The 21,982-nt window shown below is 37.2% G+C and overlaps 1 protein-coding gene across 1 annotated transcript in view; it reads left to right on the forward strand.

Moving 5' to 3' along the window:
* Window positions 1-781: 781 nt before the first annotated feature.
* Window positions 782-21,982, forward strand: part of uts2r2 (urotensin-2 receptor 2) — a 32,084-nt gene continuing 10,883 nt past the window's right edge. The window contains exons 1-8 of the mRNA XM_036572798.1: window positions 782-944; window positions 1,536-1,747; window positions 5,397-5,472; window positions 5,552-5,594; window positions 10,065-10,129; window positions 10,639-10,695; window positions 13,054-13,207; window positions 18,554-18,677. Coding sequence (XP_036428691.1) covers window positions 877-944; window positions 1,536-1,747; window positions 5,397-5,472; window positions 5,552-5,594; window positions 10,065-10,129; window positions 10,639-10,695; window positions 13,054-13,207; window positions 18,554-18,677 — 799 coding nt within the window. The 5' untranslated portion in view covers window positions 782-876. The remainder of the gene's footprint in view (window positions 945-1,535; window positions 1,748-5,396; window positions 5,473-5,551; window positions 5,595-10,064; window positions 10,130-10,638; window positions 10,696-13,053; window positions 13,208-18,553; window positions 18,678-21,982) is intronic.

Consider the following 21,982-nt stretch of genomic DNA (forward strand, 5'->3'; position numbering starts at 1 on the left):
GGGTTGGTTGTCACAGTTATATTTGATTAAAATGAAGCTTTTATTTTTTTAATAATATAAAATTAAATTAAGTTGGATTAAATGATCTTGAATAAATCAAATCGAAAAAGTTTTAACACAAGTTAATGATTAGCAAAACCAACCTTATTAAGTGACCTCTTAGTGATTCTCCCCACTATACAGCTTTCCTTTAATTGTAGTTAGTCAATCGATTCATTTTAAATAAACCTTAATGTCCGATTCATTAGGGTCTTCCCAGACTTTTACTTTGAAAATAAAGAAGTGACTCTTTAGTTGATGTGATGTTCAGGGGAGTTCAAATGTATCTTTAATCAAATAATCTCAGTCTCAATCAAATAAGTCATACAAAGCGCAATACACAAACTGTTAACATCTTGAACCTAGAGGACAAACTTAGAAGAATAAACAGCTGAATGTGTAAATGGAAATGATGAGCTTATGGAAACTGAAGCTATTAAACGACTATGAATCTATGTGACTGAACAAATCGTTTTAGCATGGTCTTGTCACAGAGTTTGAACGTAAATGTTTCAGACATTGGTAGGAAAAGCTGGATGTAGCTGAGGAACCTGGGGTTGCTTATGTCACATCAGTACAAATGAACCATTATCCAATTTCACCTATAATACTACATAAACGATTAATTTGAATCAGCCTTTATTGATCATTTTTAAAGTTTACCGTTCGCGTCTCAAGACTTTTAATTTGAAAATAAAGAAATGAATCTATTGGTCTCCAGCTTCCTTCTTTACTTTGAACGTGTGTGCTCGTATCCTGCGTTGACAGCGTTGCAGATAGTCAGAAGGGGAATGAATGGTTTTATTGTTTTGCTTTTGACAGGTTTCTTGCTTTGAAATGGCCGTACAACGTCGAGGACACGTTAAAAACTCTGACAGTAAAGCCATAGAGAGAAAAATAAAAAGGTACAACTTTACGTTTCACCTCCGTAACGTGATTTAGTTTGCACAGCTTACGTCAGTCCTACTGCAGACTGTTCAACAGAGCAGCAGGTTATCAAGCTTTTTAGTCACAACAAACAACACACATCTAAAGACGTAGAACAAAATATAAAGTATTATATATATATATTATATAAGTTACTGATTTAGCCTACATAATGAATGGTCAAGGCTCAGTCCAGTGTGTTGGGACTGTGGGGTTTTGTGTACCATATTCCTCCAGGTAGGGCTGAAAGATTAATCATTTTTTATATCAAAATTGCAACTTGGAAGGCTGCAATTTTAATTTTACCCTATATAATCAACAACATTGTCTTAAGTTTTAAGTGGTGAAATTAAAACCTGCCTGTAGATGAGTTAGACCAATCAGAAACAACCACACACCCATGTGTTGTGACATCACAGCCACAACTTACTGGCAGCCTGCCACACTATATTTATTGTTGAAGCATCAAGCAAGAAGAAGTGCATAGTCTGGTCTTCCTACCTACAGGTGTTTGTGTATGTGAGTGTGTGAGAGATACTGTCTGATTGCTGTGGTGTTTTTCTGAGCAGGGCTAATGCACAGAGACAGACCTTCACTTGGAGAGGCTTCGTTATTGTCCTGCTGCTGTTGACTGGCATCAGTGCTGCAGTGATCTGGCTCTATATGAGTCTGAGTGATGAGATCACAGAGACTCTGGTCTCCAGAAGAGAAGTCCTGACAGAGCCTCGATTATTCCTGGTCCAGTGCTCTGAAGATTATGAAAACTACAAGCGGTTCCCAGGTACCTCCCAACCACCCCTGCACCACCCACATCCGTCTACATTAATGGCACCGATTAAAATCATGTTCATTCTTTTTTGACCACTGCTAAGTTTATACTTCTGAAACCTATTATTGTCATATCATCCCATTCATAAGTTAAGCTTGTAGAATATGTGGCTTTAATTATATTCACTGTGCAGTAGGGATAGCAAGAGTCACCAATTTGCATCGGTGCACTAGCATAAAAGTAAACGATGCAGTTGCCCGATTAAAAAAGTGTGCACCAGATACTGTTTATGATGAACTTGGGATGCATTGTTTCTAACGTCTTTGCATCAGTAAAATCTGATCTATTTATATATATTATTATTAATTATTGGTCAATAACATATGATAGTTTTATGTTTAGTTTGATTCCTCCTTTGTAAACTGTTTCTCAAGTGCACTCTCTCATCTTCACTGCTGTCAGTGGCCCATTCACGTCAAATTTCTCAGCCAAATCTTACACAAAATATGCGATATATGAGTCACTATAAAGTACACAGGCAACGTGACTAACTTGAGTAATTACCTGAAGCAGCGACATGGTGTGAGTGCAGAGACATCCACCTTCACCTCATCCCCCTCAGATTCAGCTCTGACTAGCCCCAGTGGTGACCCTAGCAAGAAGACTGATGAGCAAAGTATCACAACTTTTTTCACCACCCGCTGACCAACAGCTCTGTTCGTTCTAAGATAGAGTAACTGAAGCCATCACCGTATTTATTTGTAAAGATAGCCAGCCTTACAGTGTTATATAGTGTTATAGGTTTTATTTTATCTTTTGTCAGAGACTTTTTGTGCTAAAAAGGACTTGTGAAAAGGCCAAGTGTTTTTTAGAAATCAAAAAGAAACAGCATAAATGAGGTGCTTACTGAGTTGCAGTAGTAGATAAATACCATTGGAAAGGGGTGAATCGTATCGTATCACATTAGTAGTTGCTTCATATGTATTTTTAATGTATTGGATCGTTGGCAATTCATTGAGATCTTTGCTGATGTTTTGCATCGGCCTCAGTAATGGAGATGCAAATCCCTGCTGTGCAGTGGTTCTTAATAGCCCTTTTATAAAACTCATGCATTCCATAGGGAATGATTTTACTGCCCTGATATGCCTAATTCAACTGATCTGCTGTTTGTTCAGTACTGACTAGGATGGAAAGACCAACAGCGTTGAGGCCTCATCATGCATGCTCAGTATTGAACAACATTTTATAATCTCCTCCTGCCCAACATTTTCTTTTAAAAAGGTGTAGAAAAAGTGATAATGTTTGAAAATTCACTCACTCTGCTGATGAAAATATTCCAGTTGCTCTTCTTGTGAATCACCTGTTGGATAAAGAATATGGCAGTATGCAAATGAGCACTGCTTAGTTTCTGCATTAACACTAGGCTTCCTAAGAAGAGAACAAGCATTTTTGTTGCATAAAGCTGCTCATCTGAAGCTGAAAGACAAATAAGCTTTTCAGGTTCAGATCAGTTAATGCACTTGTTTATTTTATTCATTTTGTCCTTCTGTTTATTTGTATTTACAACTTTCTCGACATGCCCAGTAATTAAGTGCCCCTTGAAGGTAAAATATGTTTCTGTAATTCAGTTTAATTCAGGTCAGTACAAATAGTCGCAATTGACTACGGCAAGGCTGTCTATGTGACAATAGCAATAAATGAAAATTCAGTGGAACTAGGTTGAGAGGTGTGGGAAGGCCATATTAAATCCAGTGAGCTTTGTCGTAGGGTTTTCTAAAGAAGTTTGTGTTGAGCAGTCAGCAGCTTGCAGTATAGTACGTGAAATTGAATTCATGCTGGCTGACTCTAGCAGTTCTATTAGTTTCGCTGAGAACAGGTTCAAGTTGAGCATATTGGTTAAAATAGGAGAAGTTCAAGCTAGCCTGTTTTCAGTGAAGCAGCCCCAGGGAAACTGCCAGAACTCAGTGATCCTGATGAAAAGTGTTAAAAGTTATTTTTGAAGTTTTCCCTAACCATTACAGCATTTTTCTGAGAACTATAGAAGCTCTGACAGTTTAAACAGTCTTTACTTTCTGTTTTTAACTCCTTTTACTAGACTAGACAAAGGTTGAAGATTCAGTTCATTCGAGCAGGCAGGAAAGTCATGCTGTACCAAAGTAAACAAACAAACAAATGAAAAAAGACTGCATCTGATTGGGGCGTTTTGTTCAGGTGTATTAGTGTGAGGCACTCAGGTCATGAATGACAGTCCGGACTCTCTTGCGATCACTCCTTACGGAACTCATTACTAGCCCTCATGCTGGCATCAAAAGACTCCACACAACCCAAACAAAGACAGTGCTGGGGTTAATGAGCCCTTCTCGGGTCTGTTCTCCTTCCACAGCCTCCACTGGCTGTAAATCAGAATAAGGGAAAGAAAGCTGAAAGGAAGGAAACCACTCCAGTCCAGATAGCCAAACACAAAACTCAGAAGTAGTAGACTGAGTGTGCTAGGAATGATAATCTGAAATGTTTGGTGTGTTTCATACAGTATTCACAGTAATAGTGTGGTGTTGTTAGTGGTGGATTGATGTGTAGTGATACGATACTATTGCAGCTGAAATGCAGGCTGAACTGCACCATGGTCATGAATTAGGGCTGGCCCTAAACCCTTTACAGGCTTCGAATACTTGCTAGTGTTTCCAAATGAGTACTCGAACTCTTGTTCTCAGTGTGATTCTTAAAAACGTGAATATTTCCCTGATTCATAATTAACCATCATTTCAAGTCATTTATTTTAGATCATCATATTTTTGTGCATTTATACATCCTTTTTACAATGAATGTACCAGAGATGCTGAAGGATAGATGTGCTGTAACCCCTGCCAGAAAAACCAGTGTAGAGTTGCATGGCTGGTCACCAGTAAAAACAGCATATGTTGTGTTTTGGATGCTGGTATGCTGGTCAACCACCATGACAATGCAGGGTGACCAACTAAACAAGCATGGAATTCATGCTGTTCTGTGCTGTGTTTTTTTAGCAGGGATGTTATGTCAGATAAGGAGGCAGATAAGTTTGACTGGATTTCTGGTTACCTAGACAGCAGGATGGTACAGAGGTTTGTTCAAGACTTTAGCCTTTTAAAATCTTTGTTTAGGTGTGTTTACACGGTCAGTTTTACATTGGTTAGTGAATGATTAGCCAAGTTCAAATTCCATTGCAAACCTATTGATCGAAGTTCAGGTTTGAGAATGAAATAATTGCAAATCTCGTTTAGCATTGAGCACTATACTGCATTCGCATGAATCCATGATAATTCATGTCTTATAGAAATCAGCCAAACCAGTTAGCTAGCCTGATATCTCTGCTTATCTCTATCTCTCATTTTCGTGACGGCTTGTGGACATGCTTAGATTCTTCACCTGAATGTCATACAACAGTCAGAACTATAGCCAAACATGTATTTGGCAATTTCTCTTTGTTTAAACATTGCCATGTTATATTTGCTAAGTCTTCTAAAATCATAGGAATATTATATATTAAAAAGATTCCAGTCTGATCATGGGTGATAATTTACATAATTTCAAGACCTACCTGAAATAAAACCTCAAACATCCTCTCATCGGCGGTAATGTGTGGAAAATTTTCCAGTGTTAATGTGTGGAATGTTTTTGTTCCCAGGCTGTACTCCTAAGAAATGTGGCCGAGCTGTTATAGACAGTGTGGTAACCAAGGAGGAGGCACAGGCACTAAGGAGGTGAGTGTAAACTCAATCTCTGTCAATCTCTGTCAAACACACACAGACCACATCTATAACATTCTCTTTGAATCCACAGGTTAGCTGAGAGAGGACTATCACTCGGTGGTTCAGATGGAGGCGTGAGTAGAAAATACTTTATTCAGGATTTTGTCTGCGTTTTGACTGTTTTATCTAATAGCCAGTGTAAAGGTCTTAGGTACATAAGCTAAACCATTTGTCCATTAAGACATTGATCTGGGCAATAAGTGTGTGTTTGCTTGTAAAACCTATGTGTCTATATATCATTAGAATGAATACAAACATACATTAATGCAGAAAAAAGTAACATGAATATTTATTAATTTATTTATTTATTCATCAATCAATCAATTAATTGTTGATATCTTGTAAGCTAAGTTTGGTTCCAGAGTTCTCCTCGATGTTAAATAAACACTCACTGCCCAGATAAGTAGCTTTCTAAATCTAATTTTTTCAGGTGCCTGTAAGAGAGCACTGTATGTGTATGTATATAAGTGCACTGCACACAGCTTATCAGCATCTCAGTTTCTGCATATTATTTGGGTGGTGGATGATTTTTAACACACCAGCAACACCAACATGGTAGGAGCATGATGTATGCATGGCACTGGTAAGAGTGTATTTGGGTCAGCAGTTTTGACTGAGATGAATTACAGTTTATAACTGTGGACCAACAAGCGGGCAGTAAATGTATGTTTTTAACAGTTATTTTTCATATTTCTGATCACAGAAATATCTCAGTTTCTCTGACACAGATATTTTAATAGTGATTGCACATCCCTGTAAAGTACACAAGAGGGCAGTATTTGACTTCCAAGTAATATAGAGGTGACCATCAACCTTTTTCTCATTTACAGTTAAGATTTAATAGTTCTGTTAAAATAACCAAGCTGTTATAGTCAAACTTAAATTGGTGCTATTAATCTTGATATACCTTTGAATATGTCGTTGACAGCTGTGTTTGCAGTGTGCTGTACTGAAGATTTTGACTGAGTATAGGTTCTCAAGGGTGCTGCACTCATAAAAGAAAAAGCTTCAGTTACATACATTTTGGGACTCTTTAGCTTGTCTCTACAGAGACTATTCTTGGTTCTTTTATAGAGGTTCTGTGAAAATCAGTCAAGTAATATAATTTCCCAGTACTAAAGGAGTCCTGAAGGATACCCAAAACCCAAATAACAGACAGCATTTTTAAAGCCATCCTTTTTATCACAGCTCTGCGGTGAGTACCTTATTCAAGAGGCCTGTGAGAGACAGAAGAGCAAAAGTAATAGAAGTTGCAGGTCTCTGAAATTTCCTTTTATTTCATTGAAGAGGTGCACTGTGGTGAAGTATTGGCTGTGGATTTGAAGTGTTATGACCCACAGCACAATTTCCAGAGCGCTTCCAGAAATATTAGCATTGCTCTTTTGGCATGCCTCTTTAGACCGCACAGAACCGCATGAACCGTCCAAGAGGCTTAGACTTCAAGAGACTAAGCCAGACTTCCCGCTGCTTCATGCAAAGCATCTTTTTATGAAGTGTGACTGTCTTAAGCTGGAGATAGGAAAATGGCGTTTGTTTTCGAACGAGCCTAGCTAATCCAGAATTATTCATATTCTGTGCTGAGACAGAGAGCAGGGAATACCTCAGCTAGTTTTCTTCCACCTGCTGAGCTGTAACCACAGAATTAGCAAGATGCGGATAGAGACTGAATGTGTGAGGTTGTGAATTTCCCGCTGTCGGGCGATATGGTATGCATCTTGATACACAGTTTATAATATGACACAAAAGCAATACAGTAACGAACAAAAAATGACTCAATACACTTTGATTCACTATTGATCTCATACGATTTGGTTCAGCATGATACGATTTGATTCAGTTCAGGTCTGATCCACTGTGATTTAGGTTAATTAAACTCAACATGCGTTGATGTGACCTAATTTTAACTGTTTCAGGAACAGCAATTTCTGTACTACATTAATTAAAAAAAAGAAACAGTAGCATGGTTGTCATATGACAGCTGTCATATATTCTCTGATTCTGTTCTGGGCTGTGTGTGCAAAGCAGGTTATCAATCAGGAGAAATGTAATGTCCTGTACTTGTAGTATGAGATGTCCATCTGTTGGTTGTCAAAGCTATTTGCTCAGGCCCAACAGAACCTGCGAGTGAATAGTTTAGTCTGCTTTTGTAGCACATGCCATCACTAAATGTATTAGCAGAGCTGACTAGCATGCAGATCCGCATGGCTGCCAGATCAGGCAAAATCAAGGATTTTCAATCAAGTGACTCTGGTCAAGTGCATTGAATTTTTGACCTCCGAATCGGATTTTAGCTGTTTATTTTTTTCTTTTAGATTCAAACCAGATGTCGGCTTGTAAGTCGGTGAAGCCATATATTTATCGCTTTTTTTTCACCCTCATACATGCAATCTCAGTGTGTATCATCGCTGTCCAAAGAAGACCTCACCCACTTTTTCCACTCCATTTGAAAATGCAGTTTAAATTGTGTGAACATTTCATGATGAATGGACCAATAGAAGTGGCCCAAAATGACTGGGGGGTGGGGTGAGGAGGGGGATCTTTACATTACCATACATCAAAGTTGAAAATGTTTTTTCCTTCTCCTATAAAGTTACTGTTTCAGAGTAAGGGTGGGCAATATGGCAAATGTCATTTTCATTATACATAGTATGTATTAAAATATATATATATATTTTAATGTTTGATGAGTTGGAACAGATGAAAAAGTAGGGCAGCATTTAAAAATGCTGTCAAAAACTGAGTACAATGAAAATTTAGCAGCTAACTGAGGAAAACATTTGTAGAAAAAAAAGTTGAGGGAAATCGGTTTTCATGTTGGATGTAAACCATGTTTCTCAGAGAAATGTATTTCTACTGTTTCTGTAAATTGCTTATATCAGCTAGGCTATTAAGCCTAGTTAACAAAAAAGCTGCTATAACAATGTGTGCTTGGCAACGCGCTCACATTAAGGCAATTGTGTATTAGCTGCAAAGTATAATATACATGCTTACTCAGAAATATGATCAAAAGCGTAGTATTTCTACAGTCCTATTAAATGGAAAGATTCTCCAAATAGTGATTTCAGTATTTAAATACTGGCACCTTGAATGGTTAACTGAGTACTTGAGCACCTGTGCAGACCCCTACTTCAGCATATTGTCATGTAATTTACCACAGTAACGATAAATATCATCATATTGCTCTACCCTATTTCAGAGATATGCAGTTTCATCATGACAGAGACAATATATTGTAAGCGATGTACTAACCTGCATTCTGAATACTAAATACGTTGCCCTAAATATATTCAGTAATGTATTCCATTACAGTACATAAAAGGTAACGCATTCAGGATACGTTTAGAATACATCGCTATTACTGGTTGGCAGTTTGCTTCATGTAATTCTTCTGTTAGTATTTTTCAAGAAAAATTCTCTTATTTAAATAAAATGACCAAATTCTCAGCATTTTTGCTCTCATTGCCTGCTTCAGTCCACTGTTTCTCCCATAATCCCAATGCCATCTCATGAACTAAGGAAACAATTCGCCACACCCCAATAACTAAATCTTTCACTGTAATGTGGGTAGTTGTGATTTTCAGTAAATGACATGCACAAAATGTGCCACAAAATGCTTACATGAGTCCAGTAAAGGAGTGTTGCTAAGCTTATCAGTCATCGACATGTCTACTACTAAGGAAACTGTTCAGTTTGATCATACCATAAAAGAGCTCAGTAATGCTGAGAATTGGCTCATCACACTGGTTTATCAGTCTACTTAGGCTTTAGCAGACCTCATTAACACAGAGATAAATAACAGACTCATGACATTGATTTATCAGACTACTCAGGCTTTAGCAGGAACTTCAGTGTTTGTAAAGAAGCTGTTTTTAAGTTCTTTGCATTGATGGTGTTTCTTTTAAAGATGGAATATATTTTTAAAATTTAGTAAGTACTCTATAAATGTAAAAGGTAACTGTGCTCTGAATACTGCCTTTTCAAAATGTAACTTGGACTGGATACAGACACTTATTTTCTGTATTCTAAATACATATTTCAAATACTTGTATTCTGTCACATCTCAACATTGCTTACATTTTCCAATATCCTTTTGGGTCAGTGAAAAGTTTTTGCCTGCCTTATCTGTGTTTTCTCCGTCTATTTTCACCAGAACTCTTTTGTTCTTATCTGCTATTCAGATGTGGGTTTGCTTTTCTTTTTTGGATCATCGTCTTGCTCCATAAACCGATTATGTTTCAGCTTCAGCTTGTGGACTGATGAACAGACAGTCTACTTATAAATTCATGAATTCATGGTTCCTTCAGTAATAGCAAGCTGTCCAGGACCTGAGGCTGCAAAACATCCATATTGTAACATAATTTATCACAATAACAATAAATATTGGCATATTGTCCACCTCTAATTCAGAGTTATCTGCGGTAATATACTAATATAAACAATGCAACCTGCAGCTTCGGTTCAAGTATTAATTTGGATCTGTGGGTAATTTCTATATAAAACCTCCATGTGTTTTTTTTTCTATTTATTTGATCTATTTTCTGTAGGCATCCATCCTAGACCTTCACTCTGGAGCTCTGTCAATGGGGAAGAAGTTTGTCAATATTTACAGGTGAGCCAGTAAGTCGAATAAGAAGAGTTAAACTTCTTGAAGCAGGGTTGGAAAGTTATATGTGTGACTCATCTCAGCTGAACATCTCAAGCCTAGCATAGCTCTATCAGCCTCTCTCAGCATACTTTTCATCTGCACATCAAAGTATGCCTCAGGGTCTTGAGTCCTAAGGCGAAATTTATTGGGAACTGAGTTAGACCCGCATTTCTCATGCTGCTTACCTTTTATTCTTGACACCTGGAAGTTTTCTTGTAAGCCTGCTCTGTTTAGTGAAGGTTGCAATCCTGTGCCCTCAGTCAGGCTGCCAGAGTGCAGTTGGACATCTGGCATATGTTGACAGGCTCAGGATGCTACAGTGTCTCTGTGTGTGGAACAGCCTGCATTTTAATTTGTCTACAATATTTGTATTCCAGTATTTGCAGACCTGTTAAACTGGGTCACAGTAATATATTTGCTGTTGGCTTTCAGGTCCAGTATGTCTCAATTCTGCCTTTTCTGTTTCTTTCCAGGTATTTTAGTGACCAAATAAGGGAAGTGTTCACTGAAGAGGATTTTACACTTTATAGGTAGAGTAAAGCCTACATTTTGCACTGATAAACATAAAGAATTATCCTATTAATTATCTCATTAATTGGCTCATTTCTCACAGTGTCACATCTGCCCATCCATCCATCCACTTCTCTAACCATTAATTCATACATTCATTTAGAAGATTTATTAGAGCTTCCCTGAAATAACAGTCCGTATATATATATATATATATATATATATATATATATATATATATATATATATATATATATATATATAATATAGTGTGTGTGTGTGTTCATAAGTGCATATATATGTTTTTAGAAATGTAAAGGTGTTTTGTAATCAGAATACAAAAAATGTATCTGTTACAGTAAAAAAAAACAGTAATCAGATTACAGGTACATCATAAAAACAGCATGATTACCAGCAGAATTACATTCAAAAGCAAACTCGTTGTCTTTCACCCAAAATCATATTAATGATAAATATGTCATAGATTTAAAGAGTTTTTTGGGGTAAGGGGGACAGTGGTGCTGCCAGGAGAGAATTCTGAATAACCCCCCTCCCAGCAGCAGTTCAGTTTTTATTCAGCCAAACTATATAAATTTTATAAAGTATTTTATTTTTATTGGCAGAACTGAGATCTGCAGCATTTTTCTGAAGATCTCTTGACATTTAACCTGGATTTCCACATTGCCAGATTTTACTGCAGCAGTCTGATCTGATCGGGTAGTAAACTCTTGATTCACGTTTGGTGCTCCATAAAATTTGACAGTTTGATGGTCTACAAATCAAATTTTTAAAATCCTTAAACTGACAGATTTTAACTAACAGTCTTAAACGGGAAAAGAGAGCGAATTAAGTTAGTTACGTCTTGTGAGCGGCAAAGTTTTGTTTTTCCTTGAATGATTTCCTTCTTCAGTAGTTTTTGAATGATGTATACAAAATGTTAATATGTGTAAATGATCATTATTTGTACCTAAGACAATCAGCTCCCACTTAATGCCTATTTTAATGCCTATATAAAATTGTAGGATTTCTGTGGACTGAAACCACTGAGAGCTGATTAGGGGCTTCTAAAAAATGTATTAAACAGAAGAAAAGAGATTTATATGCGGTATGCACTCCAACACTCTCTGCCCTGTGAGTTTTTGTGGTCTAACGCTTTGTGGCTGAGCTGTTGGTGTTCCTAGATGCTTCCATTTCACAATAATAGCACTTGACCAGGGCAGATCTAATAGGGCAGACATTTCAAGAACTGACTTGTGACAAAGGTGGCATCCTATGACAGTGCCGCGTTTACAGTCACTGAGCTGTGCAATAAGACCCTTTCTACAAAAAGTGTTTGTTTTTAGAGATTTCATGGCTGTGTGCTTGATTTTCTACACCTGTTGGCAGTGGGGCTTGCCGAAACACCTGAACTTGATAATTAGGAGGGGTGTCAATTTGCTTTTGGCCATGTCTCAAGTATGACGTTATATTACATCAAACCTTTGCAATACTCATGTGTGTCTGTTTCCACATTAAAAGTGCATATTTAAGTCTTGCATAATTTTAACTAAAATGTAATACTTTATCTGTGTCCGTAATTAAGGTGTGAGTGTTTTATATGTAATAATAATGTAGTTGCTTTTAGTGACATGAAGAGTAAGTGTTTTTAGCTCTTTAGAGAAGGCATGTTAAAAAGTTGGTTCTGGTCTCATTCAGCATTTATAATTTGTTGATTTCTCCGACCTTGACAGGGTCCATCCCGTTAACGTGTACACCCGGTCACACAAAATGGGTGTTTTTTGTAATATTTACAGAAATCATATAATTCACAGAAATGTAGAAGTTAGGTTAGACAGATTAGACAGAAATATTATTTATATTTATATTAATATATATATTTTTTTCCTTTACAAGTTCAGTGTCATAGTGTGATGGAGTTGTACTTCTTGTTTTATATATATATATATATATATACACACCTTGACATATTATATATATATATGTACACACCTTGACAATTTTCAAAATAGCATGTCCATTTGGCACATATCTCATGGAAGAGCTCATAAAAGGATAAATATGAGTGAACAGTAAATGTTAATGAACAGGCATTTAACAGGCAGACGCACAGGATGTATAATAATAATAATAATAATAATAATAATAATAATATTTTGATTATGATTCTTCAGGAAATTATTCAGATCTTCACAAAATCTGATATTTCACCATGATTTGATACTTGATTATTTTTGCACAAGATTTTTTTGTGGATTACCGTAGATTTGAGACAGTTCTAGCATTCCTTATGCGATGCAATTGATGCCTCATTTTACACGCCTAATTGCTATGGTAACATTTATTAAATGTTTACTTATGTGTGTCCTGTTCTAAATCAGGGATGTGCGTGGTCGTATTCAGAGGGTGATTGCTGAAACATTTGGGCTGGACTCCTCTCAGATGTACCTCACAAAGCCTACGTTCTTCTCTCGTATTAACAGCACCAGTGCCAAGACTACTCATGATGAGTACTGGCACCCACACATTGACAAGGTAACACACACACACACACACACACACACACACTAATCTCAAAAGAATGCTCAAACACTGGAAAATGTTATCCTCAGTTATTTGGATAGTCTTGTGCGTGGTCAGAGGTCTAATGTTCTGTAAAGTCTTACTGCAAATTCAATTACAGCATTTACAAAAGAGCCTGCAAATGTCTAATGTAGAAAATGACTACTTCAGTTTAAAATGTGTAGATTTCAATGTGCCGACCATCCAGCAGGTTCTTGACATGGCAGCTGTTTACAAAAAACAGAACAGCTTCATTTATAGCTGTTGGTATTGTGCATTGTTTTGTATGTTTATTATTTCACATGATGTGAATGTTAACTCACTCATTCTATTGTTATACTGTAATTTTTTGGGAGATACAGCACTGGGCAGGATTTTCCCTAAACTGTTTTGCCTGTAGCCACGTCTTACTTATTTATAAGCTTTGATAACGAACTGTTTTTATTTTCTCTTGACTTGTTTTATGACTTGTGTGTTTGATTTGCAGAGTTTAGGAATGTATTCAGGCAGTATGTTTTAAACAGGCGAGGCAATTTCCTCTGTTCAGCCGTAATTGGGGTGGGGGACTGCTTGACACTTGGCCTGACTTCAAAGCAGCATCAGCTGAGGTGATCAGAGCATCCACCGAGATGCATGGAAGAGCCAAGAAAAAAAAGAAAAAATCCCCATCTGTTTACTGGAGGAGGCATTTATAATTGCTGTGAAATTCTTTTAAAGGAGCATTCCAGTCAAAATTAATATGCATGAAAACTGTTTAGAGGATTTTACCCAATGCACATCAGGCTTAGTGTGCCTGGGAAAAAAAGGAACTAGTTCACCTCATCAGTGAATGGAAAGCAGTTGTGTTCTTCAGGGATCATAGCAGACATTCCCTATCTCGCTAATACAGGACCAGCACCCCCTGTTCAAAACCTTATCTTAATCCCTTTACAGAACTGCTCTTAGATCAGCTTATAAGACAAGCTTATCACACTGAAATAGGAAGCAACACAACTTCTTGCTGTTTATTGATTCATTCATTCTCTTTTTCCCAGAACACTAAGCATTGGTTAGATCCTGAGTAGAATGAAAGACTGAAATGTGAAATGAAGAGGAATTCTGTCTGCATGTTATTATTTTGTTATTTTATGATATATACTGTCAGGAAAAATGGGTACAGTACAGGTAGATTTTTGTCCCCCAGGGTAAAGTGAATGCGCTCTCAAAGGCAAAACATGGTCCTCAAGGTACAATAGTGTGTCTTAAATGTGTTGAATAAACACTACATTCACTTTCTCAAAAGGTGTGTGTATACACCAATTTAACCATTTATTTTAAATAGAAAACTCAGTGCAACTTAGAAAAAAATAATTGCAGTGGAATATGGTATAATTTCAGTGTTGTGCAAAAGTCATAGACCACCCTTCATTTTTTTTTTTATTTCCAGTCAAAATGACCATTACGTACGAGTTATTAGTTTTTCAGTGCCAGGGACAAAAACAGAAATTTACACAGAAGACTTTTCAGGGGACTCACTTTCATTTTGTCAAAAAAATCTGCAGGGATATTTTTCCACACCTCCAAAGTTCAGTCGCAGAAGTTTGTTGCATTTTTTTCCTCAATCCAGGTATTTCCAATCACATTTAATTATGTTGAGGTTTGCACTCTGGGGTGTTCAGTCCATTGTTCTGAGAACTTTAGCAGCTTCTTGATTTGATTTGGAAATTTTCTTTTTGTCTCTTTCCTTTTTTCAGTAATGGCTTCTTGACAGCTGCACATCCTTTCAGCTGAATTGTCTTCTCACAGTAGAAGGATGAACAGAAACACCTGTTTTATTTTTTTTCAGATCTGCAGTAATAGTGGAGCTTCATTTTCTCTTCTCTCTCAAAGATGAAAGATTTAAATACTGTTCATCTGATGGTCACAGTTTTGGTGTTCTACCAGGTTTTGCATGCTTGTTAGGATTCTCATTTTCTCTACATCTTTCAATATTTTTTTTGAACTCCAGTTTTGGAAACTCTTTTGGAAACCTTTTTTTTTTTAATGTTCCTTTGACTTTCTGCTTCCTTATGCAAGCGCATTATTTCTTTCTGATTTCCTCAGGTTAAGGTACTGAAGAGGGGCACTCAAGGATACCACAGTGTAACAATATTATACCTTGAGGATGCAATGCGTTATAACAGTATTAAAGATGCTCAGCAGCAAAAGCTTTGTTTTGGAATGAATGCTGCTGTTATGTTTGCCAGTAGCTGCTTTATGTATTCTCTCAGAGAAAGATGTATTTCACTCAAACTTCCTCTTAATGTATGCATTCTAAATCAGATGTCAACATAAGATAATGGGCCATAGCTATTAAAGGTTGAAACCTACTTGGATCACATAATTTTTCCTCTATTTCCTAGTGCCGTGATCACAGTAAAGCATGTTCAAGCATGTTTAATGAGCTTGGGACATGATTGAATATTCATGTCTATTAGTACAGTTTATCAGGCTCTTTGTTTGGAAGCAGCTTTGATCTCTGAAGAATGAACTGTGTCTTTTGATGCCAGATGTAAAGATGCATAGCATTTTGAATTATATTGGTTTTGTTTCACAGCATGCCTGTATTAGAGGGGTGATGGTGCATGTGTTTGAGAGAGGCGGATGGTGTTCCAGTTGTTTGCCTCTTTATTAATTCAGGTCCCCGTTCATGTTTTTGAGTCTGCGGTATAAATTGCATTCAGAAATTTCAGCACAGCCATCATCTGCCATTCCGTACCACACTTTCCCTAATTGCCCCAAGCCCTCCCACATTTACATAGAAATGGATTATACCACACTACTGTTAACATGCTGCCATTTTCTGTGCTGGCAGCATTTGCCCCTGTGAGATTGGAGAAGAGTTTTTGATGTGCATATGGTAAAAAGAGAGCAATTTCCACTGGGATTTCCGCTATTACTGGTTTTTGAATAGGCACTGGTAGCCGCCAAGACAGCAAAAGCCACACCATTTGGAACTGTCAAGTGTGAAGTAGTTAAATCTGTGGTTCTCCACCTAGAAACATGAGATATATTTTGTTTGGATATATTGAGCTTTCCCTTCAAGAAGCAGAAGATGTCTAAAATATCAGTGGGCAAGTTTCAGTAACTCATACAAACACTTCCCAGTGCAAAGCCCAGTGCATTAAAATGATTATATTTAACGTTGTAACTAAATGTGAATGTCATTGAATTAATGTAACACACACATGGACAAAATTGTTGGTACCCTTCCGTTAAAGAAAGAAAAACCCACAATGGTCACTGAAATAACTTGAAACTGATAACTCGATAGTCTTGAGATTTCATTGTACCCTGCACAGATTCAAAACACTCTGTGCCAGATGCAGCAAAGCAGCCTCAAAACATAACCAAGCCTCCTCCATGTTTCACAGTAGGTACAATGTTCTTTTCCTTGTATGCTTCATTTTTGTGTCTGTGAACATAGAGCTGATGTGACTTGCCAAAAAGCTCCAGTTTTGTCTTATTTGTCCAAAGGACATTCTCCCAGAAGCTTTTTGGCTTGTCGATATGCATTTTGGCAAATTCCAGTCTCGCTTTTTTATGATTTGCTTTTAACGGTTTCCTCCTTGGCTGTCTTCCATTACGTCCACTTTGGCTAAAACAGTGACGGATGGTGCGATCTGACACTGATGTACCTTGACCTTGGAGTTCACCTCTAATCTCTTTGGAAGTTGTTCTGGGCTCTTTGGTTACCATTTGTACTATCTGTCTCTTCAATTTGTCATCAAATTTCCTCTTGCAGCCATGTCCAGGGAGGTTGGATACCGTAGACCTTAAACCTTTGAATAATATTTGCAACTGTAGTAACAGGAACATCAAGCTGCTTGGAGATGGTCTTATAGCCTTTACCTTTAACATGTTTGTCTATAACTTTCTTTCTAATCTCCTGAGACAACTCTCCCCTTAGCTTTCTGTGGTCCATGTTCAGTGTGGTACACACCATGATACCAAACAGCACAGTGACTACTTTTCACCCTTTAAATAGGCAGACTGACAGATTACAAGTTTGAGGTGATGCTAATTACAGGACACGCCTTAGTTTAACATGTCCCTATGGTCAAACTATTTCCAATATTTTCTAGGAGAACCATCATTTTTGTCCAGGCTAGTTTCATTAGTTTGTTTTTCAAAATTATTCTGTTGAACCACAATTCAAAAGCAATGTCTGATTTTCATTAGTTGATTTTCAGTACATTTTTATTTATTATTACTTTTGTCAGTTTCAAGTTATTTCAGTGACCATTGTGGGTTTTTCTTACTTTACCGGAAGGGTACCAACAGTTTTGTCCACGTGTGTAAAGGTTAGTGTTTTGATAGTTTGCCAGGTCTTGCACGGATGAGTCCCATTTTCTCTGGATCTTTTAAAGGATTTTTTGAACTCCGGTTTTGGAACATATTTTGAAATTATTTATATTTTATTGTTTTTAGCTTATTTTTTATCTTTCCTTTTCTCATGCAATCATTTTATGTCTTATATCCTTAGGTTAAAGACCCTCGAGGATACCACAAAATAACAATGTTAAACTTGAGGGTAGAATACCATACAACATTAAAGATCTTCAGCGGCAAAAGCTCTGTTTTGGAATGATCTTGCTGCTGTAAATGCTGGTCATTAGCCAGCATAGATAAAAGTATAGCCCTATTCGAGCTGGATTAGTTTTACCAGTGGAGGTCTGGCAATGTAATCTGTAAGGGATTCAGCTGGCCGATTCATATAGGATAAAGTATCTGTGTGATTTTCCCAAATTAACCCAGATAACTTGGATCAAAACATCATAGCCCGGATGTTCACTTAAGACAAACAAAAACAAACTTCAAGTTAATACCAGATGGAATAGCATTAGGCTAGTAAAGTGGGCTCATTCAACTTAATACTATCCAGCAGAAGAAATCACAGTGCCTGTGAGAAGTACCTTCAATATTTAATTTCACTCTCCTGATAAGCTCGTCACAAAAAAATGTTGAAGATTACGGTAGTCCTGTGGAACTATGACGAGCCGAATTTTAACAGTTAGCCGAAAAAAAAAACAGTCGCCAAAAAATGCTGATGTCTCTTACCAGGATTTATTATTACTGAAGTTACTGAAGGAGCTCTGAGTTTGGCGAATTATAGGACCTAATTCATTCTGGAATTATTGCTAAACAGACTTGTAAAAACTATGCATGTGGCATAGTTCTGATCTGTGATCACTCAACTAACAGTATCTCCCCAGATACAACTTAGCCAGCTCTAATAGGGCTTATGCTTGGAACGTTTGCTATTACTACAGTCCTTTATAAAATTTGTGATTTTTACAGGTAACATATGGGTCCTTCGACTACACATCATTACTCTACCTGACAGATTATGGTGTGGATTTTGGAGGAGGGCGATTCATCTTCGTGGACCCGAACAGCAACCGAACAGTGGAGCCTCGAGCAGGTAAACAATACTTTACTGAATGGCATTTAAAGTCTAAGACTGTGTTCATGTGCTATTTGAAATGAATGAAAATGAATGATGGGCCCTTTAAATGCCAAACAGGCGTCTCTCGCCTTTATGCCCTAAGCAGATGTTCAGTGTGAAACCGTTTTCAAACCAGGTTCTGAGTAGAGTTGAGACTAGCATAATGGCTGGGCATCACTGATTCATTCATTTTTTAATACACAGACTGCTGCGGTAAAACCTTGGATCGAGGCTGTCATTCAGTAAAGTCAGTGTTCTCTTGAATGTAATGGTCTTTCAGACTGAAATACGTTTTCATTCTTTTTCATTTGTCTCTTTCTTTTTTTGTCTTCAGTTCTGTGTAGAACCTCAGCCCATGCTGAGGAAAGCACCCCAAGTGCAAGGTTGTGTAGTGCTGCATAAGCAAGTGGTTCTATGCAGCACAGGCCTCGTGTCTTTTACCACACATGATGCTTTGAAGTTGAAAATGATAAATAATTATTACTCAAATAAAATATTAATGCAAATGTATTTTTGCTTGAGCCACTAAACTCTATGGCTTTGCGGAATTAATTACCATTAATTGCAGGCCTGAAAGTAGCTTCCCATGTCCTTTGAGAACTTCTCTGCTTAACTTGCTGAGAAACCCTGCACATTTGCTGACAAATGATCTTAAAATAATGATATTTGGGATAAAATATCTGTATGTGTATAATGGGGCCCTTACAGATAAATTTGTGGCCAATAACGATTTTAAGGGTTTGAAAATTCTGACCACCAATATGGGCAGATGTAATTTTCTGTTTATGTTTTCACTTTATACTCTGCTATATTTAGTGAAACAGTACTTTACTGACTGCTATGACTGTCAGCTGTGAATTATGGAATATGTATGTCATTTCTCAATGGTAATGTTTCTTAAAGAAACCTAGTTCCAGATAACTCCACCCCTTGAACCTTGAAAAAACATTTGATAGTGGAAGATGGTGGGTGCTACAGCAGCAAAACGCCAACAGAGAAAGCAATACCACTCTGTCTCTGTGAGTTTAACTTCATTTTGACCCAAACAAAGCCTGTTAACACGATTACACAATTCCAGTGAAGCATATGCATGGCTTTGCATCTTTCTTATAGAATATAAACAGTGATGGACAGAATGGTGCAATTTTCTTGCGCATACAGAAATCCAAACCCATCTTGTTTAATTCAAGTAATATTAAACCTAATGTAGAAAAGTGAATGTTCACCATTGTTAGTTTTGCGCTAATATAACACAAAGAAACACATAGATAGGCTAGCAGAAATTAGTGTTCTTGTATTGTTGGTCATTTCTGGTGAAACAAAGATGAAAACCAGATTCCATTGCCTTGTTTTTTCCACTTGCTGTGGCAGTGTCTCACGCAGCGAACCTTAACTAGCGAGGAGGGTGTCATAATCAGTGGGCGGTAACGTTGGCTGACTGTTGTGTACACTGTCACGTAGATTCTTACTCCAATACTGGCCTGTGTCATTTGCATCTATAACAGAATTGAACCAGAGGGAGCACTGCATCTGCTGACCTGGCCACAACTTTGATGTTATTTCCACATTTGGAAAAGTAGCGTTTAAACTTCAAGACTGACGTTTATTATTACAAAGCAATATATTTCAGTTTTTAATAAAAAATGACTTTATGCAGGGTTTTTGTCTGGTGCACATAGGAGACAGGAGCACATAGAAAAATCTGTGAGTGCAAACTCAATATTAACCTTTTTATTCTCTCTTTTGTCTTTATTTCTTCTCCTAGTCAGAGAAGATGTTTAATTCAGCAGTCATTTTTCCCTACATGTTCATGTGCTTACGTTTACAATATCTGAACAATATTAGGTGCTATAAATTTCAGTCATGTAGTATTTATGATGTTCTTTCCTTGCAGTTTCTTCCATTTCATCTATGTTCCTGTCTTTTTTATATTTAACGCAAAGTGTGCCTTTTGTAGCAACAGTTTTATAAGTTTGGCCTGTAAGCCTGTTTTTTTGAAATGCATAAAAAAAGATGCCTTTTTTGTGCTTGTTAAGCAGAAAGTGCATGAAGATGTGCTAAAAATCAAATGGACTCATTTTGGAGTTTAAAAACCATCAGTGCTACTGAATGGAGAGCATTCCTGGTGGTGCGATCAATGCAGCACGCCTACTCTACAAACTCTAATAACTCACGTAACACATTTCCCTTATTTTAAGGTCAGTGCTGTCAAATTAAACACTCCATTCAGAAGATTTTTCTGTTGTATAGAAATATGATGCACAAAATTAAAAAATAAAACATTGTTGGCTTTAATTTGGTGAGGTCATATTGGCTAATAGTACCAGGCATGGTGTTGCAAGCTTTTTCAGAGAGCTCATAAGATGAGACCACAGCAAAGGCAAAAACGTGAGTCTGTTTGGCAGGTTAGTTAAGCTTCTTGTAACAAATTTACTGAAAGGTTTTTACTCTACACTTCCTCCTAATGTCTTTTTACCCTAATCCTCCTCCTAATGTGTTTTTACACTAAACCTCCTCCTAATGTGTTTTTACACTAAACCTCCTCCTAATGTGTTTTTACCCTAAACCTCCCCCTAATCTGTTTCTGCTCTATACCACCTCCCACTGTGTTTTTACCCTAAACCTCCTCCTTATGTGTTTTGCTCTATACCACCTCCTAATTTGTTTTTACCCTAAACCTCCTCCTAATCTGTTTTTGCCCTATACCTCCTCCTAATGTGTTTTTGCCCTGTACCTCCTCCTAATGTGTTTTTACTGTGTATCTCCTGCTAATGTGTTTTTACTCTATACCTCCTTTTTATTGTGTTTTACTCTACATCTCCTCCTAATGTGTTTTTTTACTCTGTACCTCCTCCTAATCTGTTTTTGCTCTATGCCGCCTCCTTATGTGTTTTTACCCTAAACCTCCTCCTAATGTGTTTTTGCTCTATACCTCCTCCTAATGTGTTTTTACCCTAAACCTCCTCCCAATCTGTTTTTGCTCTATACCTCCTCCCAGTGTGTTTTTACTCTATACCTCCTCCTAATGTGTTTTACTCTATACCTCCTCCTTATTGTGTTTTACTCTACATCTCCTCCTAATGTGTTTTTTTACTCTGTACCTCCTCCCAGTGTGTTTTTGCTCTATGCCTCCTCCTAATGTGTTTTTACTCTATACCTCCTCCTAATGTGTTTTTACTCTGTACCTCCTCCTAATGTGTTTTACTGTACACCTCCTCCTAATGTGTTTTTACTCTATACCTCCTCCTAATGTGTTTTACTGTACACCTCCTCCTAATGTG

Source organism: Colossoma macropomum, unplaced genomic scaffold, assembly GCF_904425465.1.
Source record: "Colossoma macropomum unplaced genomic scaffold, Colossoma_macropomum, whole genome shotgun sequence".
NCBI classification, from domain to species: Eukaryota; Metazoa; Chordata; class Actinopteri; order Characiformes; family Serrasalmidae; genus Colossoma; species Colossoma macropomum.